At 38.7% G+C, this 27593-nt stretch overlaps 1 protein-coding gene across 3 annotated transcripts in view; it reads left to right on the forward strand.

Annotated features, from left to right (window-relative positions):
• Positions 1 to 27593, forward strand: part of MSH3 (mutS homolog 3) — a gene marked incomplete at its 5' end in the record, with an annotated part of 118752 nt that overhangs the window by 490 nt on the left and 90669 nt on the right. For all 3 annotated transcript variants that reach the window (XR_014230684.1, XM_082336196.1, XM_082336197.1), the window contains 7 exons: positions 1391 to 1514; positions 2525 to 2748; positions 5851 to 6063; positions 7367 to 7483; positions 8253 to 8370; positions 9656 to 9801; positions 10832 to 10998. Coding sequence is in view for 2 of the 3 variants with exons in the window: in XM_082336196.1 (XP_082192322.1) it covers positions 1391 to 1514; positions 2525 to 2748; positions 5851 to 6063; positions 7367 to 7483; positions 8253 to 8370; positions 9656 to 9801; positions 10832 to 10998 (1109 nt within the window). The remainder of the gene's footprint in view (positions 1 to 1390; positions 1515 to 2524; positions 2749 to 5850; positions 6064 to 7366; positions 7484 to 8252; positions 8371 to 9655; positions 9802 to 10831; positions 10999 to 27593) is intronic.

The raw sequence follows: 27593 nt of genomic DNA on the forward strand, positions 1-27593 counted from the left end.
CCGATTTGTGTCACTCGCTCCCTCGCGGTAGTGTTGGACCTGCTGGCACAGGTTCTGCCTCCTGGCGTGCCGTGGGCTGAGCTCGTGGCCCAGATCATGGAGCTCGGATGGCGCTTCGTCCGCTGTTAGGTGCGAGGCCAAGAGAGCCTGCGGTGATCCAGCAGCCTCTCCGTATCGCTGCTGGGAAAAAGTTGCTGTCTCTCAGCAATTGGATTTCACTCTGAGTTTGTATTTTCCTGTAGTTAATGTTTCTAGCCCTTTTTGGCCCTGGAAAGTTGTATGCTTTTTTCACTGTACCTCAAGTCAACCGTTTTTGTTATCTTTGGTCCAAATGTATTTTGAAAGGTGTGATACCTCTTTATGTCCATGCTTCCTAATTAGTGTTAATCTGGTGGTATATAATAGTGGACTTGGAAGGGAAATTTTTTGCTACTCATGTGGGCTGTGCATATGGATACGCCATGTAGAGGTTATGGGCTTAGTTGCTGAGGGTGGAGTTCCTCCTTAGTTATAAGGAGATTGAATTTCCCCAGTCATACTCTTAAACCATCTGAGATTACCATATGAAATGCGGATGCAAGCTGCTAAAAGCAGCTGTTGTGTATTTGTCTGCAAAGTGAAATGATAATGTGTTTATACATTGTTGCAGTTGCAAATGTCTTCTTTATATTTGGTCATACTTCTTGCATTCTGTCAAATAATACATCAATGATGAAACAACATAAATTGATGAATTTTCTGTTTATGAAGCATTAAAAGTGCATGTGTCAAAAGCCATCTAAGGAGCAGTAGTCAAAAGTACTGTATTCTGTACAAACCCAGGGTGATGCTAGCTAGGTGTTTACAGATAGTTTAGGAAAATCTTTTAAGTCCTGATTAACACTTCCAGGATGGTGTGGAGAAGGTACTCCTCCATCATCGGGATGTAGGCCATAGGAAGTAGTGCCTTTGGAGGTGAATACCCAGTGTCTGGCAAGAAGAGGACTCTGGAACTGTGGGCATGAGGATTTGCAGAAGAGGTCTGATTCAGACACAGGGTGGTAGCGTGTGGTATGATGGGAAAGTCTGTTCAGTGCTGGTTCAGGTCTCTGCCACAGAAGTAGCTCTAAGCTGCCTTCTGAAGCTGTGGTAGCTGCAGATGTTTCTTTTCTAGCACAACAGCCAACTTATTCACAGAATGCACTATTACTCTTGTAGTGTTGAATGTTAGAAGAACTGTTTTATAAACAAAAAATATAGGTGGTTAAAATAGTTAGGGATTTCACATATTGTAAATTAATTTTGCGTTTTGCATTATCTCTTTATGAAATCCTTGGGTGCATTGTTGTCTTTCATAGAGGATGGCAAAGAGAAAAAGTAACTGAACTTCTTTGTTTAATTTATGTTTCAGGCTTCTGAATTTGGCACAAAAAGGAGAATGTCAACTGAAAGCAATGAACCCTGTGAAAAGAAGACCAAGGCACGACAAATTACTCTAGAAGACATCTGTAACCCACTGAAGACTCAGGATAAAAGTGAGTTGACTGCAAAGAAACCTTCAAGCATTTATACCCAATAAATAGTTTTTCATAGTCATATGTAAAAAAATTTGTCCGCGGATCCTTTAGGAAGTATCTCTTGAGCATAAGATATATCTCTGAAGAGCTGTTATGAGCATACTAGCTATACTGTTAAAGCACCTTTCTGTGGCTCAGAAGCTAGGTATTTGAGCCTTGCTCCCGAATTACTCTGCAAATCCCCTTCAGCTGACTCAGCTTTAACAGATGGTTCAGTCATTGAAGTCCAGACGCCCAGGCAGAAATGCTGCAACTTCCCTTTCTGTGTTGGTTTAACACTCTTTTAGACTCATGTTGAAGCATGACTGACACCTGACGGCTCTGTTGAGTCTGGCTTGTGATTGGGATACCTAAAGGCTACCTCAAAGTAAATAGTTCCAGTGCAGTGCTCTTAACTGTGAAATGACAGCCACTTAATTACATTGAAAATGCCTGTGCTCCATCTGGCTTTGAACCAAGAATTTAACAAATTAATGATGCTAGCAGAAAAACAAATCAGTGAATATAAAGTTCATTAGACTTACACTTCATTGAAAAGAATTAACCTCTATAATTTTTTTAAAGAGGGAATTATATTCAGTTTTGTGGGTGTGATGGTTTGAAGTATCATTAAGACACCATTAACAATACTGTCAGCTTAAAAACTGTACTGAAAAATTTTCCAACATTGTTGGCTAATTTTGTGGCTTTGCAGTTATCAGTCCAGAAAATAATTGTGCTTCTTTTCCCATGTGTGAAGAAGCATACAAGTGAGGAGTATTAATTTTCCAGGGGAGTTAACCAAGCTGATTATATTCACAATTCTGTCAGGCTGGCAGAAATACTGCAATAGGAGAGGAAAAGGAATGTAGGGAAGAGAGAGCCAGAGTAAAATGATTGCCTTCTCTGCTTACTGATGTCATTTTAATTGACATTCTGTTTTAGAAAATAAGTTGCTAATATGCTTTTGTTGTGTATTTTCACTGAAGAGGAACCACAGAAGTGTGAAAAACCACGTATATGTTTGCAAACGCTAGACAGACTGAGAGAATTCTGCAGTGATTCAGACCAGCAGTGTAACAGAGTCCGGGAGGATAGTTTTCGGGAGAAAGAATCTCTGAGTTTGGAAAAATGTCCCAGTGTTATTGGGAGAAGTTCCGAATTGAAAAACCCTCTTCAGTCTGGGGACGCTAGCCCAAAAGTTGCTCAGAAGGTACGTAGAGCTTTGGTGCAGTGCTGTGTAGATTACTTTCTATGGTTTAAAAAAGCAAGCTTTGGCACAAGATTCGTTTTGTGTTTTTTGTGTTCTGTCATGAAATAGTGCAGCAGTACCCAACAGACCAGTGTTTGTGTACGGATGTTTTTCTGGATCTCTTTGCATAGTGAGCAGAATGCCTCTTATAGTTCTTCGGTGATATCATTGAAAAAAGCAGTAATGAGAGAGCAGAAACACTGGCAGTGTATCTTGTGATTGTGAATGAACCTCATAATAATGTCGTAATAACAAATGTTCAGTGTGGCCCTTTGCTCCACTTTCTTTCAGTTCTATCAGTTTTGATACAGGCTGTAAAATTCCGAACAGACTTTCTTTGCAAAAATATGATTCAGAATTATTACTGAGATGTAGCTTAATCCAGTTGCTAATAAATCTTACTACTAAAGATATCGCCCTTTTTTTCACCTGCAGAAGATATGGGTAGCTCCCATGAAAAATGATCATTATGATACCTATGATACAAGCTGATAAGAGTGTAGCACTACCTTGCTTCTCCTTTTATTATGGGGCTAATTAATATTAGTTAATTGATTGGGTTTTGGGCTTGCCTTGCTCACTTTGAAGTATTCAGATCCTAAAAGACATCTCACCATTTACTGTGCTGTTGTTGTGTTGGGACTCAGCTGCTCTTTATCAAAGCTTTACATCTGGCTTTTTGAAGGAAGGAGGTTTTATGAAAGGTTGTATAGTTGATTTGACCTTCCCTGTCTGAAGGTCATGACCTTAAACTGGGGTGTCTGGGTTGTGTGAACATGAGATCAAAATAAGAGTGAAGTGAACAGCTTGTGGCAAGGGACTTCTGTTGTTATAAGGGATTGAGATTATGGAGGTGTGGTCAGCTGGAGAACACAGAAGATTGATTCCTTCTCTGTCCTCCTTTTTCAAACCCTTGTCTGTCTGGAACTTCTTAATTTCTGACCCTTTGTCCATACAGTTACACTGACACCAGATGCTGCTCCTGCTAGTTTAGTATGTTTCACAGATGTTTGAGAACCAATTCTAGATGCTGAAATTATAAAATGTGTGTGTTTTACACATGTGTGTATGTGAAACATGCATGGGGGGTATTTTTTCTTCTATCTTAATGACTTTCTTTTCGGTAACACTGGAGACAGCATGTGCCTGGCATAGGTTGTCGGTTAAAAATGTGTGTGTTACAGTAACTAAAGCAGAAGTGAGTGTTTGGTGAGCAAAGGCACCTGCGACCCTCCCTCCACCAAGCTGTGGGCCTAAGATGGTTGTTTCTGCAGAATTCAGGTTTCTCTTTATCTTTGAGCAGATGTGTCTGTTAATCTTCCGTGTATCAGCTGGTGCAGTATTTCTTCCTTCCTGTTCCAAAGTTGGTTTCCAATGCACTAACACTGGTGCGCTTTTTGTAGCAGTACTGCCACTGCATATTCATATACTTAGATGCTTGTTGCCAAACAGCACTTGGGTCCAGTTGATCACAGATTGTCTGTGAGATTATGACAGCTGTTAATTCTCCCTTCCTAGCTCATGAGGAAGGTCTGCTTTAACCATGTGCAGAGAGACTCTGCAAACAAGTTGTATGCGAAGTAAAATTAAAGAGCAATTATTTCTTCCTTAATATACTCAGTAGAGAGTGAGGACTGATGACCTACTTGACAAAGCATTACTATCATCTTTCTCTATAAGACACCTACCGACTCTGTGCTGGCCAGGCAGTCAGGTGGGGAAGGGCTGGCCTGCCTTCGTTGGAATGGCTCATCTTAAGTGTTCGTTTCTTGCTTTTTTCTTAGAGTTATAACCTTTTTATGTGAGTAATTTTCTTCTAAATTCCTTGAGCTGCTAACTTACTACCATCTCAACAATTCAGTGTCCATGTGTGTTTTTACTTCTTTTGCTTTCCTTCATGACCTTATTTTATATGCTTTGTCACAACAATTTTTTCTGTAAAATGAGATGAGATCATAGTGCTGGGCTGGCACAGACCTTGGATCGAAGACCACTGAATCCTTGGGCTGAGGATTTTGCAGTAGAGACATAAAAGCTCCTGAGGCCACCTGAGTTCTAAGCATAGTACAGCTTTGTTTGTGCTGGGCTATGTCATGTGCTTGTGTCCTGGTTTCCACTGGGATAGAGTTAATTTTCTTCCTAGTAGCTGGTATATTGCTGTGTTTTGGATTTAGTATGAGAATAATGTTGATAACACACTGATGTTTTAGTTGTTGCTAAGTAGTGCTTACACTGGTCAAGGACTTTTCAGCTTCCCCTGCCCTGCCAGGTGCACAAGAAGCTGGGAGGGGGCACAGCCAGGACAGCTGACCCAGACTGGCCAAAGGGCTATTCCATACCATATGGCGTCATGCTCAGTACATAAAGCAGGGGGAAGAAGAAGGGGGGGGTGGGGGACGACGACGGACATTGGGCATGATGGCGTTTGTCTTCGCAAGTAACCGTTACGCATGATGGAACCCTGCTTTCCTGGGGATAGTTGAACACCTGCCTGCCGATGGGAATTAGTGAATGAATTCCTTGATTTGCTTTGCTTGTGTGCGCGGCTTTTGCTTTGCCTATTAATCTGTCTTTCTCTCAACCCACGAGTTTTCTCACTTTTACTCTTCTGATTCGCTCCTCCATCCCACAGTGGGGGAGGGAGTGAGCAGCTGTGTGGTCCTTAGTTGCCGGCTGGGGCTAAACCATGACAGCGTGTCAAACAGGTCATCCCTTGATAGTGTGCAATTCTGGGAATTTTGCAATTCACAGTTAACATACAGCTAAGTGTTCTTTTTTTCCCCCCATTGTTTTCTGACTGCATTCTTTGTACATTCCCATGACCCAAAGTATATGATTTGTACTATCTCTGTGTTTCTTCTGAGTTACCATTGCTTCTTAACAGTCTGTTGACTTTGTTCCTTTTAATCTAGATGGGACAGTTGGTAGAAGTTGAAGTTTTCTGGGTTTATTTGCAGATACAGAAACAGTCTTCAGCTCTATGGTCAATGTGAGTCAAAGTCTGCAGGGGCGATTGATTTATTTGATGATTCCTAACTATACTTTTCCATCTTTTATTTACAGGAGGAGTTACGCTGTGATCTTAGTCAGTTTTCTGCATCTCTTAAGTCTTACGAAAATACTCAAAATACTTCAGATATGAATCTTAATAAGAGAACCAAAAGCATTTACACTCCACTAGAACTTCAATTCATAGAAATGAAGAAACAGTATAAAGACGCTGTTTTGTGTGTGGAATGTGGATACAAATATCGCTTCTTTGGAGAAGATGCAGAGGTAATTTTTGACAGGGTTAAGAAGAGATACTCATGTTATGTTGGTGTCGTACTAGGTCTATGGCCACTTCCAGAAGGAAGGTTTTTGGGGGGCATGAATTTCCTGGGGTTTTTTAATGCTTGAGATCAAGATGAAAAATCTCTGCATGCTTAAATTGAAGACTATTTATTACGCATGCACTTTTTACAAAAATAGTGTTTATTATTTTGTAATCATAGGCTAGAGCTTGCTATCCTGCCTACTGAGAACTTAAGATGAGGTCCTAGAATAACTACTTGTCCAATTTAAAGTTGAAACGCTTCCAGAGAGGAATCATGGCCCAAAACTCTACTAGGAGTATTTCAGTTTGAAAGGCAGTGGAGCAAGTGGTGTAAAAGTAGACGAGTATAGCCTGGGTGCAGAGAGCATTTTGGATGCGTGTTTGGATGCGGCACCTACACATGCCAGATCTGTAGAAACTGGAAAGTACTTTGCAACAACCATAATTTTAAAGTGATGGTTCATAAATGGTTCATAATGAGTTTTTTCATGATCTGTCCCAAAAATCATTGCTAACAGTGTAACCTTTGATCTGTGCTATTTCCACACTCGGGACCAGTGAGAAATTTTGCTTAGTTACTGGGAATTCATTTTCCTGATCAACTTTGTACTGTGTAATTTGTCTACTTGTTTGCTGGTGCACTCACAGTCAAGAAATAGAAATATGCTATCCAGGTACACAGTTCAGTGTTTGACTGCAACTCCTGTTTAAGACCACTTTCCCCAGTCAGTGAACACCTACCTTTTTGCCAAGTGGTAAAAAAGCAAATGCAAATCATACATTATAATGTCACATTTTAGCAAGTGTTGTTACTCTTTTTCTATGAAGTGTTTAGTTTGCTCTGCTGTTCGATACTGGTTTTTCAGTATTTTAATTGATTAGCCAGCTTAATACCATCTTTATAACCACAATTAAAATAACTCCATTCATTCTGCAGTTTTGGTGTTGTGAAAATTATTTGACCCTTTGTTGAGCTGTGTTGCAGAATCTGTGTGTGCTGTGTAGGTGATTTACCTCATGGTGATAAAGATCTACGTTCAGCATAATAATCTGATACGTGAAGTCTATGATACTGAAGCCCCTGCTTGTGCCAGCATGCTGGGACAGAAGGGTGGAGGGGCCCAGCTCCCTGGGCTTTTTCCTGTAATGTTTTTGTTTTGACAGTGGACTTTTAATTGTAGTTGTGCATCAGTGTTGTCATAGACATGAGCTTCTGTATTGGATTTTGAACTATTGTCTGACTCTTCTTCTTGTACTTTGCAGATTGCAGCTAAGGAACTAAACATCTATTGTCATCAGGATCATAACTTTATGACTGCCAGTATACCGAGTCACAGACTGTTCGTCCATGTGCGGCGACTTGTAGCAAAAGGATATAAGGTTATCCCTGGCTTTTACTAAATGATGTTAAGTACAGAATAACACTGCAATAAATTGTACCAAACTCTTATTTGAACTGAGAAGTAAGAAACTCATTATCACCTGTTTTTGCAATTAAAATGGTTAACTTTCCTTTGTTTCAATTTCTCTTTTCTGGTGAATGTAATGAAATTTAAGTACATCCAAGCTTCCTCTGTTTTACAGAAAAGTATATTCATGTTTTCTAGAACAGTTCTAGAACAATTGTTTCTCTCAGTTTTTCATCAAGCCTTTGCATCTGATAAAGAGAAACTTATATATCTGCTTTCTTTTTTATTCTTCCTCACATCCTTGTTTTTCTTACTGCAGCCCATATTTTTTGTCTCTTTTCCTTCCTGTTGTTGATCCCTGTAATTCTCTGGCTTTCTGTTGATACCTCTTTTTTTTTTTTTTTTCTGCTTACGAAAAAAGGACTTGTTAAATTTAAATTGATTGCAGTAACCATTCTCTGGCAAGTGGTGAACTCTAGCTAAATTGTTCCAAAATAGGACAAGAAGCACAGGGGAGGAAGTTGAGAGGGCAGTTAGAAGTGGATAGAGTGTAAGGAAAAGCAGTGCCTTATAGTCTCATTAGTAGGATTGATGCTAGCCTCTGCCCTTCCTGCTCAGCTTTAATGATGCACTTGCTTTTTGCACATCTTAAAAGATCACCAAATTTCTAAAATAAAAAAAAAAAAAAAAATCATTTCTTATCAAAGAGCTAACTTTGTTTCTTGACTGTGTGCCTGTAGGTTGGAGTAATAAAACAAATGGAAACTGCAGCGCTGAAGGCTGCCGGAGAAAATAAAAGCTCTCTCTTCAGCCGGAAACTGACTGCTCTCTACACGAAGTCTACACTTATTGGGGAAGATATCCTTTTGAAATAAATTTGGGTTCAGACTCTAATCTTTGGTGTGTGAGAGGCCATTATTCTAGTATTATCACCTAGATGGGACATGAGTAGCTAGTGGCTGGCATAAGAGTGGCAGCAAGAAATAAAGTTTCTTTAATTTTATGTTGTGGTAAAACATCGTACTGGCTTTATAAGGAATTTTATCTCTTCGGGGCTTTAAGTTTGTTGTGAAACAGCAGAACTTGTGTTTACTGTAGTTGCTTTCTGAAGTCAGAGAGTGCACTTCCCAAGTCTACAGTGTTCTGTAGGTCTTGTCTTCAACTAGGTGTTTCACCAGATTGAGAATGCATAGCATTAGTGATTCAGGAGGGTGTGAAGGAAGAAGAATTGACTGTTTGGTGTCAACAGTTTGCTGTAAGTGAAAAGAAGGTCATAAAATCAATGGACTGTTAAAAATGTAGCTAGGTAATTAACTCCTGACTGTTGTAACAAAGAAAACTGGAAAAATGAGATAGAAACAGCTTTTAACCAGTGAAGTTAATTTCTTTCATGTTTTTTTCTTTAATTTCTCAAACTAGTACTTGACTGGGTATCAAGAGCTAAAAAGATTGCTGAGATTAATGCCTGTGAGGTTGCGCTTTAGGAGTAGATCAGAGAAGCAGATAACACAGTCCGGAGGTTTTGTTGGAAATCTTCCAGTGTACTCACAGACTCTCTTATAATGGTTGGCAAACTCGATGAAAGCAGGCTCAGCAGTATGGCCCAACCTTCTGGGTAGACATGCAGCAAGTTTTCAATACAACTAACCTAATGCTCCTGCTAAGATGTAGACTTTTGTTTAACTCAAGGTATTGCCTGCTTTTCAGTTTCTGCATACCTAGTGCATTTATTTTTTTTCTGTTAGGTGCATGGGGTTTGTGGATATGAAGTCAAAATGACAAGGTGGAGCAGCCCATGTGCAGAATCGGCTGCTGGTTTAACTTTTGACATACTTGCTCTTGCTTGAATAGGGAAACCCACAGACATGGTCAAAGACGGCCTTTGCATGAGCTGATGAAATCTGTGCATCGTGTAACTGCCTGTCCTGTCCTGTGAAGACAACCACTGACTTCAGTCCTCATGCTGACAGTCATCTGAAGTTCACTAAAATTGTCATAGGAGTCAAACTAATGAAAGTCAAATAGACCTTCAGTCTAGAAGGCCCAACACAAAATCTAGTTGATAAGGATTTAGATCTAGAAGGACCTATGAATAACCCACCAAAATCTGTGTACTATGTTGGTTTTTTTTAACATTTGTTACATGTGAACCCTTTGCTGAAACTAGATGATTCTGTGGATGTTGAAGAGGTAACAACAGATGTTCCTGATAACTACCTCCTCTGTATCTGTGAAAATGGAGAAAACTTAAAAGACAGGAAGAAGGGTGATATTGTTATAGGCATTATGGTAAGTTAGTTTCATGGGGGAATCAGTATTTTAGGATTCATGGGGGGTTTTTTGGGGAGTGATTTTATTGTTTGTTGGTTTTTTTTTTGAGAGGTGGGTGGTTATCTCCTTAAATTCATGGTTGTTCTGTCATTTAGTTTTTTGGGGTTTTTGTTTGTTTTGGTTTTTTTTTTTTATTTTGTTTTGTTTTGTAACAAGGTGCAGTTTAGGTAAGATACGATCTGTGTGTGAATTGTGATGGCTGAAAGCTGCAGAAAAGGTTTGGAGCTGATAGTTGAATATTCCTGATACTGTTTTTGCTGCCATATCACTTGAAAACATAGCTGTGTTTCAAACCAAGTACAGGGAAATCATTAGTTCAGATGCTTTACTAACTTTGACCATTTTTAAGGTCAATATTTTAAAGCTTGTGAGCACTTTTTTCCTCTACAAAATACTGTTCTTTAGAGGAAGAGACTTATGCTTTTTTACTGTTTACACTTCAGATTTGTATTCTTTTTTATGGCGAAGATTAAAACCAGGATTGTTTAACTGGCAAAAGAAAGTGATAACTGAAGCCCAGTCTGCTGGTAATTCATTAATTTAAAAGCATCTTGATTGTGCTTGTATTTGAATGTCACACTGCAGCTGGGAGAGAACAACAAAAGCATGTGCTAGGATGACAGTTCGTTTCCAGGCTGAATTGCATCTACCTTCCATAGACTTCCAATTATATGGATTTGCCTAGTAATAAAAGTTGAGAAGTGATGGACTGATGATAACAAGAGCACATTTACATTTTGAATGTATTGTTATCGTTTACCAAGACAAAATTGTGGTAGTCTTTTGAAGTTATTACCATATTACAGATTTGAAAACCACCGTTACATTTTTTAATCTGCCACTTCACTAAGTGTGTGGGTGCTATATAATTTTGTGCTATACACCATAAATTTTCTTCCTGGCTTAACAATTTGAGTCACTGAAACACCCCCTGAAAATTTAACTATTCAATGCGTATACTTTTTTTTTTTTTTACTTTATTTGACAGGCAATTCAACCAACTACTGGAGAAGTAATTTTTGACAGTTTTCAGGACTGTGCATCTCGCTTGGAATTAGAGAGTCGGGTTTTGCGCCTGCAGCCAGTTGAAATAATACTTCCATCTAGCTTGTCAGATCAATCTGAAAAGCTCATCAACAGTATAACCTCCATGAGGTATGTTCTATGGGAATTTTGTTGTTTGTTATTTTTGCCTTTTTTTTTTTTATTACAGCATAGCTATTGATGGAGTTTAGATCCAGAAGCAAGCATAGATGTGCAGTTCTGTAAAGGCCCATTTCAGAATGGCTGTAGTTTGCTACTGGGTTGAAAATTCCCCAAATCCCGCTGAATTCTGGGCACTCATTCCTAAATTGTATTTAGACTGAAATTCACAACTTTTGTCTCAGGCCTGTGAAAGGTTTAGGTGCCTAAACATCTGTTGTTTTAATTTAGATTGTCTTGCTCCCACCTCCTGATCATGTAATCTGTTGGATTTATTTCAGAGCTCATGCACTTATCTTTGGGATCTGAAAGTGGTGTTGTGTGCCTGTTTTTCTTGTTTGTCGTAGTCTTAAGATCTCTAAAAGGCATGAATTTTTTTTCTATTAATGTAAATAGGTATAGAAAACCTTTGCAACTGGTATTTCATTCTGTTTGTCCTATTACACTGTCTTGAAGTGGGACACGGACTTGGAAGTATTATGACTGATCATCAGTTTATATTTTGACTTCACTTTGTGTATTTCAAGAGTAAATTTGTTACATGTTTTCTATATCAGTTTTACTGTGGAATAAAGCCAGAATAGGATGTAATTTGTAGGATGATAGATGAAGGATAAAGCAATCCTCTGAACATATGTGGTGAACTTGTGAAATCTTGCAGATGCAATTTTTGTGAGACAATATCAGTTTTTAACTTTTTTTTTTTTTAAAACCGTGCAGCTCTGGGCTGTAGAGAAATAGCTTAGAGCTTGGCATTTCCATTTGGAATGAACTAGTCAGAAAACATAATATTTTTCTTTTATGTGTTAGAACTGGAGCTAAAGAAAACCAAAGAAAAATTAACACATTACATAGGCAAAACTTTGTATTGGGGGAAAGACACAAATATCATCACCTCCCATATTGTAAAGATAGGCAGATGCATCACAGTCACATGGATGGTAGCCATCTGACAGAGAGTCAATTCTGTACCTTGACTACCTCACTTAAACACTGCCCAAGTCATCATCTTGTAGCTTCCTCTAATGCTCCAGGCAGCTGAGCTGCTTCGTCAGTCTGCTCCACAGGCATTCCTTTCCCCACCTGCCACTGTAATCCTTCTTTGTGCCCTTTTACTGGGAAGAAAAAAAAAAAAAATCTGATGTGAAGTGGTGGGTAGCCGATTTTGTGGCACATTATAGGAACTTGCAAAGATATTGCTGTACTCATCTATCAAGCTTTCAAGGCCATGTGTATATGAGAGGCAAGACTGAAAGGAGGGACTGAAAGTGTCTGATTTGGTGTTGGGGAACTTAAGCAAATGTGGCTTGTGAAAGTGCTGTATTCATCATTCAGTGGTGGTGTGACGCTTACGCTTGTAGTGAAGTGTGCTCTTGTCGTACTAGGCTCTTCTGTTCCCTCAGCTGATGTATGGACTGCATAGCCATAAGGAGTTGAAAGGTCAACTCTAATTAGATGTACTAAGGAAGCAATATCAATGTATTTCTTTGCAGTAAAATGGTTAGTTAAGACTTGGGCAGATAAAATACCAGATTTGGAAGTAACAACACTTTTCCAGTTGCCAACAGATGTACGTTTTTGCCTTGCTGATCCTTTTACTTTGCTAACTTTCTCTTTTGCGTATCAATTCTATAATCTATATTTCTAAATATATCATGATGAAGATTAACAATTCTTATTTTTGTTTGGTTTTGTTTTTTTTTTGTTGCTGATGTTGTGCACTGACAGTTTTGTGGAATCCAGAGGAAGGTAAAATGATGTAACAAACTGACAAAGCAAGTGCATTTTTCAGAAACAAGTATTTTAGTTGTGCGTTAAGGTAATGCTGATGCAAGTTTGAGAGCGCGATTTTTTTTTTTTTTTTGATTGTGCACAGCTGAGAATGTTAGTAAGTAACTTTTCATTTCTATTAAGAACAAAAAGTACCATCCATTAGCTGATTTTGTGAACAGATATTAGTTTGTAGGTTTTTTTGTAGGTTTTTTTCTGGTAATTTACTAGGCAGTTCTCCAGCCTAAATGACCTTAATTACATGGGAGTGGTAAAACCAAAGCACGTTACTTCAGTGTGCTTCAGTGGCCTTAGTTCAAACGCAAGTCTTCGTGGATTTTCTCGTGTCGAAGATGTAACCACTAGAGGGCGCTGAAGTATTTAATATTAATTTAAGCGGTTCCAATGTGCTGCTTTCTTGTGCTTTTAACTTGGCTGCGGTTTTCATATAATTGCTTTTTATACAGGCAGTAATTCTATGTTAATTCATATTGAGTAGTCTAAAGTATTAATTTTTGGTTATTGTGCATTACCTGGTAATTTCATTCTTTGTCAGCTCTTTTCTAATAACTCCTGGTGACAATCATCCATTATCTGGGAAAGGTTTCATTGCTATAAATTTTTGAAGACCTTTCTGACTAAAACCATGGGAACAAGGATCTTGTGTTTTGAGAAGGCTCCTCATCTTTTTGTGTGTTTGTAATGCAGTGGAAAACCACTGAATTTATAAAAACAGAGTACAGATGGGAGAGAAAAATAGTCCCAGGAGGTATACAGCTTGGAGTGGTTAGGAGCAGAGAAGAGAAAGGTCCTTCTGCTCACTGCATACCCATGTCATATAAGAATTACACCAGGGGTTGTCTGAGTAACTCGTGGGATGATTTGGTTTTGGATGTTGCATATTAGAACTTCGCACTGAGTGACCAAGGTGATGTGCCCTAGGTCTCCTCCAGCACAAAGAGTGTGCTGATGGTTATTAAAAAAAACAAAAATATTTAGTCCAGATAAACCACTGCAGCTTTATGAGAGCAGCCATCTGGTTCAATCCCTGGTTGTATTGACAGAGTTGAAAGTATCTGCGTGCTTTCCTTCCATTTCTCTCTCTCTCTCTCTCTCCCCCCCCCCCCCCCCCCCCTCTAATATATGAAGACCAAATGTGAATGTTATATACTGGTGTACATGTCTGCCTTTATTGTACAAAAATAAAACATACATAATGTATATATTTCCTCCTTCTGGAATGCTGTGCTTCCCTCTTCCTGTTCTCTTCTTGTGCAACCACAGCTATGTCCAGGCTCAGCTATGTCATTCACACTGATGCTTCTATTTTGGTATTGTGTACATTTTCACAGCCAAATTTACATCAAAGGAACACCCGTCACAGAAGGAAAAAACAGCTGAGTGGCAGCGTGCTGGTGTTCTAAATTTCTTTTTATCAAAAACAAGAGCCAAATAAGTCACCAGAAAGGTTTTAGTGTGTTAATCTGGTTGACAATCACCAAGAGTTTAAGCCTAAGGAGTACTTCATTATGGTAGAAATTATTTCTTTGGATTAATGTAAAATAGTTGTAAAGAGTTTTGAGTCAGAACTGAAAGTGCAAATAAAATGCACAATGGAAAGTGGCCTCTTGACTTTTTAAATTTTATGCAGTATAGTGTTAGTGAAAAGTTTGCTTATCCTGCAGATTAGTGGAGAAAATAGTTTCACATATTTATTTGTGGCTGTAAACAGGGTCTCATGATAGGAAGATTGAAGCAAATTTTACAGTAAGTTAATAAATGACTGAAGCAGCAGCAGAACTGTTTTAAGAACTGTCTAAGAGCAGCAGGTTGAGCTGTACTCGAGAAAGCAGTTTGCAGTGTAAGTGGAAGATTTGGTCCTGGTTTTGAAGTTCTCCGTGTCTAAGTTAGGCATCGACATTAATGGTGTGAGCAGTAAGCAAAGTTAGAGTACTGTAGTAAGATTGCTTAGCTGTTTGTATCATTTGTTCATACAATGGAGTTTTAATTCAGTTAGTACAAAGCCGGTTTAGTTAAATTGCATACCTGGGGGGTGAGGGCAGAAAGTCCGAGCCTTAATCAGTAAGTATTTTACCGCTGATTTAAATGAAGTTAGACTCATCCATCTTTTTGTAAAGATTTTGCTTAACCATTTGGATTAAACTCTGGTGTTTACAAACCTGAGTAAGCTTTAAAAAATAGTTTAACTCGTAGTGTAGATTTGTGTTACAAGTTACAAACTTTCACCTTTGGTAGTTTAAAACTCATGGAAGCAAATGTATTGAAATGCATGGCAAGGTTACATGTTCATTTGCTTCTACCATGCTGCTGTTTCAGGTGGTAAATGAAATGCTCCTATTGCCAATGTTATGACAGACATTGTCCATAAAAATTAATAACTAGAAAGTACTATTGAAGGACAGATTTAATGACTAGAAAGTACTATTCAAGGACACTGAACTGGAGGTCAGTTTTGGTGGAGAGCCTTCCTTCAAAAGCAAAGCGTAAGTTAAAAGTAGGTTACAGAAACTGGTTCAGAACAAACTGTCCTGGTGGGTAGTGTTCTGTTCCCGAGCTGTCAGTAACATCTGTTTGCAAGTGCTGGCCTGGCTGGAGGAAAATCTCATAACACTTTCAGTTTTCTTCTTTCTAGAAAACCAAGAAAACATCCTTGCCTTCAAGAAATATGTATGCTTTTACAGGAGAATACTGTGTTTTGTACTTCAGGCCCTTCCTAGTCAAGGGTCAATACCCGTCCTCCTTAATGTATTGGCTGCTTTAAAAGTTGGCCTGTACTGGTCTTCCTGAAATAATTTTTGAGGCTCCTTTCTGTTGTGGTTGTTCTTGCTCTTCTCACGTGCCCCTTTTTTTGTTTCGTTAAAAAATGTGATACTTCTATCCAGCGCATCTTAGGAGTGCCCCAGTGCTCCTCTTTGTACTTTTTTTCCATTCCCCTTTATTATGTGAACACTGGTAATGTTTTATTCTGTAGCATTCTTTGACGCCACGTAAAAACACACCGATCACAAGTACTTCACTTTCAACTCCAAAGGATCGTTTCACCCAAGTCTATACTGTTTTGGTTTTTCACATGTCTTGTTTGATGTCTGGCCATCAGTCTAAGATCAGGATGATGAAATAACTGACGTCTTGTCTATGCCCACAGAGTTTTCACTTTATTCTGTTTGCAGAGCATAATGCGTTAGCTTGAGACTGTAACCTGGGATGCAGTTTTAACACAATCTCCATCATGTGTTGCTTTGTTTAGGCTGTAGCTAGGTCTGCTACTTGCTCCCTGTAATATGTCTAAGATTTTTTTCCTTCTAATTATGGCATTCAGGTTTCTGTTTTCGCTTGAGTACTGCAATATTGTCTTTGGCTTGGAGTTTGCTCCCTGGAATTCCCTTCTCTCTCAAATCCATTGAGAACTAAAATCATCCTCCCTGCTCACTGGTGTGATCAAATTACTCACGGACTGAATCCCTCAAGTAGCTGATTCTCTATCATTACATGCAATGCAGGCTCTCTTTCTTTGTGTTTAAAGACCTCTATAAATAACGTTTCAAGTTTTGTTTTTTTTTTTTTTTTTTTTTTGCTTACACTAAGTCAGTGCAGTGCTGATACTCCCTCTGTTTTAGCAGGGACTTCTGCCTTTAACTTCGTATCAGTTGTGGTCTGTCAGGTACCTGCATTGCTCCACAGGTGTGTTACTCTCTAGTTTCAGCCCTGTCGTGATCTCTTACCAGCCCAAAGCATTAGCTGTGGGATAGCTGGTGGTGATATTTGACTGCTGGTTGGTTGTTTCTTGTCATCCTGCCCGCCAATTTATCAGTAGTTTATCAGAAATCAAGAGCAAGAGATGTCTTTCAGCTTTTTTGTTTCGGTGTGTCTGGTGCTGTAGTAGAATACAGCAGTGCTTTGGGTTCCCTGAAATGGGAAGTACAACTGTCTTTATAAGTTAACTTGTAAAGCATGTAGGAGTGAGCTATAGCCGACCTACTACATGCATTGGTCAATAGTGCTATTCATTGCTAATTGCTGTCATGGATAGAGTACTGCATTTATGTCATCAGTCAAGGAGTAGAAACTCAGCTGGAATGAACTCAGTGAAGTCTTGTAAATGAATATAAAAAGCTTTTAATTTTGTGGATCTTTATATGTGGCAGCTGGTTGTTCAGATGAGAGGATGCTTTCATATAGTTAATGTTGAGTTTTTAAAATGGGGAGCAGCTATGTGTATATATTTACGTAGCTCAGCTCATAAGGTTTGTAAGTGAGGAAGGATGGGAAGGCTTGTAGTGGCAAAACCAGGACACTAAAGGGTTACAGTGAGAGTGAACAGTATTGCAGATGAACTTGCTGAACAGAGGAGTGAAAAGTATCTAAAGCATTGGTAATCATAAAAACTAGTGGTTTCATGGTTTGTATAGCTTTTAATATTCCCATGAATTTTTAAGTGAAAGGCAAGCTGTGACAAACATCTTGAGAATGTTTTGTATAAATGGAAGCTACAAGTAGTTGAATTTGCTGCAGGAAAAAAGCAAGTAAAGTACGAAAACAGCATGTGAGCTATTTTCTGTAAATACAAAAACCAAATGCATCACTGAACAGATGTTTACTGACTAAAGAGGCTTTTTGCACTGCTAATAATCCAATTCATGGCCTGGGCATCTCAGCTGTACGGAGAGCTGCTTGAAGTGTATTGCTCATGTCATAGCTCACTTGTTTCAAATAGACAGGGGAAAAAACCCCACAACAGTATTATCAAATCATGTAATGACTGGAAAGAATTGTTGGACAGGTTTTGGGTTTTGTTTTTTTTTTTTTTTTTTTTTGTTTTGTTTTTTTTATTTAATGTTGTTGCAGTCATGAAACATGCTGTTCTCAATATTGTAGTTCATTATTGTTTTCTGTGGCATTGGAGGTCAGAAGCGTGGGGCTTCAATCTCTTTTGACAAATTGCTTATGTGGAAAGTCTACTTCTTTATTGTTGCCTACCTTACTGGTCTTCACAGTTTGGGACACAACACAGGTATCCTTTAGATGAAATTACTGTTCTGTTATGCATGCAGAGTTGTCACTAGAAAAACATGAGAAGGCAGTTGCAAAGCACTGTGTCTAAATGCCGTGCAGAGCACTTTTCTTAACCTGGGTCATATATTAGATAAAAAATGTTAACATTGCTTGTTGCAGTAACAGCTGGCCTTTGCAGACCTTGCCCAGCCCGCGTGGTTTTTGTAAATTCCTCCTGGTAAAAGCAAAGATGCCAAAGATGCCTGATAAGCTTCCCCAGCCGTTTGTACCTGGTTCAAAGATACAGTATTTTTCATGTGATTGCAAGCAGCATGGAAAACATGCTGTATTCAGGGTCTGTATTTGTGGCATTTTTGCAATGATTAGTGATATTCATGGTTTTGGCTTTTTTTTTTTTTCTCCCCAGTATTTGAGCCAGAAACCGTTAAATGAAGAATGATTAAATTGATCTTGATGCTTGAGCAATTTCTTACTGTAAAAAAATTAACTTTTTAGTTAGGAAAAAAACCACCTTATTGAAAGAAGCAGGAAAATTAAAACTTTAAAGCATTTGTTTTCATGTTTTGGCAGCTATTTGATTATTATAGGATAGATCAGAAACCACAAGACGTGCCATGTAAGTAATTCTAGTTTTTGTTGTCCTCTCTGGTCGTTATGATGTTACTTGCTTATTTCTCGCAGTATATATTTATATACTGTCGAATTTTCAGAGCAGCTGACAAAGTTTCTCAGCCAGGGAAGGGTGCTGAAGCTCACAATTACAAGCCCAGATGGGAGCCTGGAGCTCTACACTTCTGTCCTCCAGGAGGTGGCACCACCTTGCTGGAGTACTGCTGGTCCTGGTCCTGGTCCTAAGGAGGGAGGGGATGAAAGCAACCAATCCGTAATAAGTGATTTTTCCTAGATATCTGTGAGGAAAATAATTGTGGTGCATTGGGTGACTTGGTAGAAAATGGTAATAAATTCCCAAGTTCCATAATCCTAATTTGAAGGAACAAGTCTCATTTACATCTGAAATTTTTTTAACTTGAGATAGAGGTCATTGCTCTGATTAAAAAAACAAACAAACAAACAAAAAACCAAAAACCTCAAATAACCCAAATGGCATTGTTACTCTGATGTGATTTGTATTAGTAATTTAACTTCTAGTTTTCAGATAATGCAGTTGTCATTCAAAGAAGTGAACACTTACTAATGGACATTTGCTTTGCTGATAAGCTAATATAGATGTTACATATATTGGAGATTTTCATGATAGAGCAGGTGATTATATCTGACAGGCTTGTGTAAACTGGAGGGTTGTACAATTGCTGTCAGTATAGCAAGACCGTACTGTATTGAGGTGAGAGGAGGGAAGGCACGCACACATGCATACGCTTAAAACTGTAAGATACCTCACCTATATTAAAGTACAGGTATAAATGACTTGCAAAAGAGTTGAATGTCCCAGTAACTCTAACTGTAGGGATGCTAGGGAGTGCTCAGGTCTTTACAGTAAACCAGCCACTCGTTTATGTGCTTTGAGGTGACCAGGACAAAGGTAAGTGGCTTTTCTTCTTAAAAAGAGCCAAACACCAAATAGAACTGGCAACTCTGGACTGAAAGTGAGTTTTGAATGAAAGTAAAATCCTTTTTGAAGGATCCAGTTACATCAGCACTTTGCTATTGTAACTCCATACACTAGCCTGTCCTGCATGTTGGCTGGTCCGTGGTGACTTTCCATGCGCATACTGTGTGTTTTAGAAATGTGAAGGTAACTTGTCTTTTTTCATCCAGAGGTAAACTAACTGGACTTTTGTAAGAGTAAATGCATGTGTACAGTTTCATCTATTGTGGAGGAGCGAACATACTATGAAGCAGCATATGGATGTCTGATGCCAGCTTGCTCTTATGACCAGAACATCAGTTGCATGTTTTCCTTTGTTCCAGGTATTGCTGAAAATGTTGCAGTAACCTGCAGCTAGAGTGCATGTATTCAAATGGAGGGGGACTCTTAAGCTCTTAAAGCTGGCATGCAAATTTTAAAATTTTTTTAACAGCCTATGAATGTTTGTTGGTATATTTGTTAAAGTCCTAGCACTTTTTTTTTTTTTTAATAACAACTTATTTTCTGTAGTTTATTCTTCTTTGAAGTTGACTTGGGACATAAATCTTTCCCTGTGAAACAGTGGCATCATGGACACCTTGGATGTGTTAATTTCTCAGACATTACTTCTTCCCACATTTCCTGCCCTCATTGTTAGTACTAGGACTTAGAAATTCAGCAATTTTAATTGAAACAATGTAGTGATGTAAGTGAGACAAGTATGGGAGGGAGAAAGACTGAAATTGTCTGCATGTTTGACATGCAGATAACAGTGATAACTAGAGTGAGGAGAAGAATAATTCTCTTGCATTGGTGGTTCCCAGTCCCTCCTGAGTTAGGGAAGAGAGAAAGGCTATTAATATATTTATTTTTCACAAAACCAGAATATTTTAATTTTCTTAATTTTGAAGAAAATTAAACTGAAATGTTTTTTTTATGTGTCATCAATCTATTGAACTGAAAAAGGGAACAAGCTTTATCTTTCAGGCTATCTTTAACAGTTTAATTTTGTGCTTGACTGGCTTATATTTGTCTCTCTTTTAACAGATGTTCTTTTTGATGTATGGTATAGGTAAGATGCTTTCAGTAAATTAGAGCTGTGAAGAGTGTACTTTAAGCATGGACGACTCCTCTGGGAATTTGGAATAGTAAAAATGATTGTTAGAAATTTGTACTTAAGTTTGCTTCTAAATTTATATGGATATTTTCTGAGTTCTTAATAAAGAATTTGAAATTATTGCTATAGTAATTAATTCTTCCAGTACAAAGCTTAGTAATACAGTATTTTTTAATGTAAAAAGGTTTCATGTATGTATATTTGCTTTCCATTCACGTGAAAGAATCTTTCTGCAGAGGCAGACAGATTTACTTAAAAACAATTTCTAGCAAATATACTTGAATCTATTCCTCTTCCTGTTTTATGTTGTGCCTGTCTCTCTTGGTTCTTGTCAGGTGGAAGATAACCATCTGCCCCTCCATCCCTTCTGCCTGTTCTTTTACAACTATGCTACCTACTTTTTTGAGTTTTTGCCACCTCTTCATGTCTCTGCCCTTTTGTTTCGTGTATCTAGGGTGCCTTTGTCCCCATCTCCACCAAGATTTCAGGCACTCCTTGCAACAGACTGCTTGGCACTCTTCTTTTCCTCTACATACCCTTGTACAAAGTCATGGCTGACAGGGACCCTAGGACGGAGGGAGACGCAGCAGGTCCCCAGATAGCATCCTAGGGAGGACATAAGTCAGACTCTTCTACCTTTCTTCATCTTTGACATATGCTGGTGAAGTGCAAGGTTCTGAGAAGGAAGGGTAACTTTCCTGGACAGCTTCACTGTTTTGTTGGTTTTTTTTTTTTTGTACTTTACACCATCTCGCTGCATGTCTTATACTGCTTTTGGGTTGTGCATTTCCCTTTTTACTCTTGTTAGGCCTTGAGGAAGAACCAAGAAAACACTGTGAAGACCAAGGTGGTATTCATAGAATCATAGAATGGTTTGGGTTGGAAAGGACCTTTAAAGGTCATCTAGTCCAATCCCCTGCCATGGGCAGGGACATCTTTCGCTAGATCAGGTTGCTCAAAGCCCTGTCCAACCTGACCTTGAGCACTTCCATTGACGGGGCATCCGCAGCTTCTCTGAGCAACCTGTTCCAGTGTTTTACCAGTCTCATTGTAAAAAATTTCTTCCTTATATCTAACCTGAATATACCCTCTTTCAGTTTACAACCATTACCCCTTGTCCTATCACAACAGGCCCTACTAAAAAGTCTGTCCCTATCTTTCTTATAAGCCCTCTTCAAGTATTGAAAGGCCACAATAAGGTCTCCCCAGAGCCTTCTCTTCTGCAGGCTGAACAGCCCCACTTCTCTCAGCCTTTCCTGATAGGAGAGGTGCTCCAGTCCTCAGATCATTTTTGTGGCCTTCCTCTGGATCTGCTCCAACACATCCATGTCTTTCCTGAACTGAGGTCCCCAGAGCTGGATGCAGTACTGCAGGTGGGGTCTCAGCAGAGTAGAGGGGCAGAATCACCTTTATCGACCTGCTCGTCACGCTTCTTTTGATGCAGCCCAGGATAAGGCTGGCTTTCTGGACTGTGAGCACATATTGCTGGCTCATGTCCAGCTTTTCATCCACCAGTACCCCCAAGTCCTTCTCGGCAGGGCTGCTCTCAATCCCTTCATCCTCCAGCCTATATGGATAGTAGGGGTTGCCCTGACCCAGGTGCAGGACCTTGCACTTGGCCTTGTTCAACCTTATGAGGTTCACATGGGTCCATTTCTCGAGCTTGTCCAGGTCCCTCTGGATGGCATCCCGTCCCTCAGGTGTGTCAACCGCACCACTCAGCTTGGTGTCATCTGTAAACTTGCCGAGGGTGCACTTGATCCTGCCATCTGTGTCATTGATGAAGGTACTAAACAGTACTGGTCCCAGTACAGACCCCTGAGGGACCCCACTCATCACTGATCTGCATCTGGACATTGAGCCATTGACCACTACTCTCTAGATGTGACCATCCAACCAGTTCCTTATCCACCAAATAGTCCATCCATCAAATCCATTCACAAGGCAGTGTTGCATTTGCTATACAAAAAAATAAATTCCTGATGGATCTGACAGGGAAGTAGGAAGAGGGAAAGGCTGAAAAAAAAAGCCTTTAATTTATGGGGAACAGTTGTGTAGCTGTCAAAAATCCTTACTTACAGTATTAATTGATGTGTTAAACTGTTTTAATTATCTGAAAAGATGGCACATGCATTTGCATCTCAAAGTGCAGAAGTTAAGCTTTACCATAAAGCATTCTGTATATACTGCAAGTACAGTATACTTGTTATTCCTTATGGCCGGGACAAAAAAATACTTCATTTGTCTCTGAAATGTAATTAAAGGATTTGTGCTTTGAGTTAATCTAGGTGAAAGTGTACACGTGTAATACAGCAGTTACCTATATATGGATGAGCTGTACAGCGTTTTGTAAACTCCCACTAAAAAAGTCTTTATTTCATGAAGGATTCTTAGCTATAAAAAGAAAAATAGCCCAGTCAGTGTTTTTTGGCTTACAGACAGCTTAAAAAAAAAAATCTATAACTAAAGAAAACTGTGAACTGATGACTGGACTTCAGGTTTTTTTTAAACTGAATTTGAAGGAACATCCGTTTTCCTAGACAAGCTTTTTAATGCACTTTTTTGTAAAGTTTAATGTCTCCATCAAAGCTCATACAGGGTCTAGCTTTGTGTGCAGCAGCATTATCAGGACAGTGGAGAAAACTTGCATTTAAACTGGGATGAAGAAAATCATCAGTCAACCTAGAAGATGCTATAGACGTGTCATTCCTCTTTTGAGTGAGTATTGTACAACCAGGTTCACCCAATGATTGTCTTGTTTAGGTCAGCCTTGGAGTTTGAAGAACATGAATTGAACGTAGCATAGGGAGCTGTGTAGCCAACACAAACCAAGGATGCTGCTCCTTTCCGCTAGATTTCTCACGCGGGTTTGCAGAGTGAAGGCTGCGAGGAGGAGTCCTCAGCTGCTAGAGAATGTATAATGCTTGCTGACTTGAAGTGTACAGAGGTATCAAGATATAGAAAACATTATTGAAGCTAAGCTAAAAAGGACTGAAAATAGGGAACACAGTAGTAAACATTTAGATATGTAATCTGGATGTGAGAAATTAAATGTGACCCAGGTTTCAAACAGCCAGATTCAGACCACAGGCTTGATCTGGCATAAGAATTTGAGTGCTAATGCTTTTGGGTTGCCTAAGTAAAGAAATACTTTCACAACTATCATAATCAAATGCAGTTATGATCAACTTGCTTTAGATTATTTTTTGGAATGCATATTTTGGAATATGTTTGCTATTTATTACTCAAAATCATAATGTAATCTTGTGAGCCCTGGCAGAGCAGAAATTGCCAACTCTATCAAATAAAAAAAAATTGTAATCCTAAGCAGTGGAGACAGCTGTTGATTAAGATCCCTGGTTTTATGTTGTTTTGTGTAGTGCAGGTTTCTTGATTAGATAGGATAAATACATCTCTCTTACTTGGTCCGGGCATGGTGTGCCTGAGTATGCACATAACATAGGGATCGGGATCTACACTTCCTCTGAGCCCTGCATTTCATACAGTCCCTTAGACAGGTACTGGGTTTGAAGTGGTGACTTTGGTGGTAACATGGAAATGGGCAGAAAAGAGCTCTGTAGCTTAGTGTGAGCGTGGGGCCTTTGAAATATGATGGGTCATCTCGAATGCAAAAGTGCTATATAAAGCATAGGTAAGGACTGTGGTGAGACAAACCGCCCCAGCTCTGACATGAAAGGACTAATCACTACATTTCTAGTATCACTGCATATTATACTTCTAGAATTGTTCTAGCCTGCTCATATTGTAGATTCAAAGATAATACGTGTGTGTCAGAGTTGTTTCCAGGGGTGTCATGCCCTAAAATGAAGGGGAAGGGCTGAGGGGAAAGCAAGAATTGTAAGAGAAGGATTCCATGACTACCCAGTCAGGGTGCATGCATCCGTTTTAAGAGCCTATGAGGCTAATAAAGTGGTACTGATCACAGAGGAGTTATATTTGACTCTTGGTATTTTGTTAGCTGTCTCTGAAAGTGTTTAAAGGAAAAGCTGGGGCTTCAGCCAAACTAACAAATAGTTGTTGTGTAGCTTTTTGATACTACAAAAGTGAATTGAAATTTGCATGGCAGTTTAATCAGCCTGTGATATATAATGAACATATTATCAAGTGTTATTAATTAACAAGTAATATGTTTGATTTTTTTATGTACTACGGAAAGGAACCTCAGAATAGAGTTTCATCAATAACTTTTCCGTGGTATTGGTGGGTTAAGCAATTATTTCTGCTACCCCACAGCCCCTTTCATATGTTCAGTGCAAAAGTTTTTGTGGCTTTGTGGTGAACTGCAACAGGTAACTGGGACAGGTGAAGAACTGCTGTGGTCATCTGTTCTTTCTGGCTAAATTTTTGACTGGTTAGGATTCTTGTTTCAGTTCACTATATGGTTGTCCAAGCTTTTATGCCAGTGCAAAAGGAAAGAGATAAGAATGAAGATGTTGGGAATGGCAGGACTGTTGTGTTTGGTTGCTGTGTTAATCTATGTCAGTTTTAATTGATTGTCAGGCTGTACTCTTGATTGTGTGAGTGCTGTGCTCTCAACAGGATATGTGATGTAATAAATTAGAAGGAAAAAAAAAAGAAAAACTTTAAACATAATTCCTTTTTTAAAAACAGAAAATTTTTCTTGAAGCATGGTCATGTTGACAGCTGTACAATTTCAGGTTGGCTGTTGAGAGAGGACTTAGCATGAAACTGAAGTCCCTTCGTTGCAGTCCATACACATGTAGTATTTCAGAGGCAAATTACATTAAGAAATGGATGTCTATTAATAGGGATGTCTTTTCAGATGCTTCTGTCTCATCATTTACTATGAGTAGAATGTAGACTGGTACCTTGTGCCTCTTATATTAAGCTGGATGAATTTTTGTGGTTTTATTAGGAACATTCTTTATAGATAGATTTCAGTATGTTATGCCAGCAACTTTGTGTATTTTTAAAATACAGGAACTGAACAAAAAGAAGGCAATGTGTCTTGCGTGTGAAAATCCTTTATCTGACAGAAATAAACAGTTTCACTTAGTAGCTTTATCCCTCTGTTCCCTCTAACTTTGTGTTTCATTTGTTGGCAATAATAGAAGTTCTATTCTTCAGTTTCCTTAAGTCTTGACTTACAAAATCTGATGAGTAAATGACAGGTGCCAGTAGAATTAAGATAATTTTTTTCTTCTTTTTGTCTTATTAAAAAAAAAAAACAACAAAAAACCAACAAAAAACCAAAAAAAACCCAAAAAAACCCCCAACAACCAACCAACCAAAAGAAAACTCTGCCACTTCTATTTTCCGTTCAGTTCTACAGAGATGGTATGCAGTCTTGTGGTATTGAAAATTATGTTTTGAACCCTTGCCAGAGAAGAGCATTCACTGAAGTGGAGGCCTCCAAAGTGTAAACATGAGATAAATTGAGTTTCAGTTTTGAATCTTGATCTGCTTTTTCATTTTTTTCTTAAAAAGCATACCATTAAGCCTACACTGCCTTCATCTGTTTCCTTCAAATGTATTTTCCATTTGTAAAGCAATTTAACTAGCTTTTTGCTCATTTTTTTGATCATGAATCCTAGCAAAGCAGTAGTATGAAAAATACATAGTGTACAGCATCTGTATGTTACATACTAAATTAAGCCATGGAAAAATAACTTCCCTGCTTTTTCTCTTGTATTAACTTTTCATGGAATGTGAAATCAAGGTAAGTAGCCATTTGTGGTTAAAATGTGTCACTCTCAAGTACAGGAATATGTCAGTGAAAAGATTTGTATATAGAAGGCATAATTATTAAAGCTCTTCATATTTATTATATTAGAAATGTCAGTGTGTTTAAGCATCTTTGTACATCTCACAGGAAAGCCTGAAAAAATTTGTAAAAAAATTAACAAGTTCATTTAATCACATTTAATGGATTCTTAAATCTGTATCAGCTTATCAAAGGAAATATTAATTAAAAGTGTAATTGACTAGCCAGCTGTTTCCTGTTTTCTGTCCAGCAGCCTCTATTGAAAACATTACAAAACATGTAAAGCTCTTTATCTGAGGCAGATGAGAAGATCCCCATGCCAAATTCTGCTCAAGCAGTGAGATTTAAATGATAGTTTCTTAGTTCAATGCATGTTGGGTGACCAGTATCTGTAGGCATGTACTACTTCATATGGAGGCAGGCTACGTTCCCAATTGGCAGAGAAACCCCTTTTAAAACACGACATACATGGTTAGCATGCTAGAATGCTTTGTTCCCGGAGGGGAGCACTGTATGACTAAAGCTGAACGTGTTGTTGCGTTTTTCCTCACTGCACACGAGAAATCCTCTAAGAGCAGTGCAGTTCTCAGGCTAGGCTCATATATTGAGAGGAGTGAATAGGCACGTACTGAAGATGAGCGCTACCTTGCTGAGTTGGCATAATTTAACAATGTAAAATGTACAAGTCCTTTCTGGATGGGTTGAATGTTTTGTCCATTAGGTTTACAGTGTTCATTCCCAAGCTTGGAAATTATTCTCCCCAGGTACAAGAAAGGCCTCGTGGAACCATTCTGTATTTCAGTTTTCCCTTTGTGAGATAGTTGGGAACTGCAAAGGTCCCCCTGATCATGGAGAACCTCTGGTGCTCTTTTGCATATCCCTTGTTAACAGTGGGGCTGTAACTAGCATCATTTTGTGTTGATACTACACTTTCCATTGCAAGACAAATCATGACCAAAGCTGTCTTTCTCTTTCCAGAGTTTGGAGTTGCTGGGGATTAACACAGAACTTTCAGGGTCTGAAAACTTCTTTGAATGTTCGTCTACCATTTGCAAGGTTTTTTTAACGTACGAGAGCCAAATTTCTGTTTGAGTTAGAATTATTAAAAATAAAAATGCCATTTGCCATTAGCGCACATGACCAAAACCCCAAAGCCTCTTTTGGTTTTGGTGTGGAGAATGAATGCGATATTCATTCTCAAATTAAGACCTGTAACAGTAAAAGTTTCTGCTCCTTTTTTTGTTTTCATTCAGATTACTTCCTTGGGGACTTCTTGCTCACTTCATACTTGGATT

This window comes from Platalea leucorodia (genome assembly GCF_965183815.1).
Source record: "Platalea leucorodia genome assembly, chromosome: Z".
Lineage (NCBI taxonomy): Eukaryota > Metazoa > Chordata > Aves > Pelecaniformes > Threskiornithidae > Platalea > Platalea leucorodia.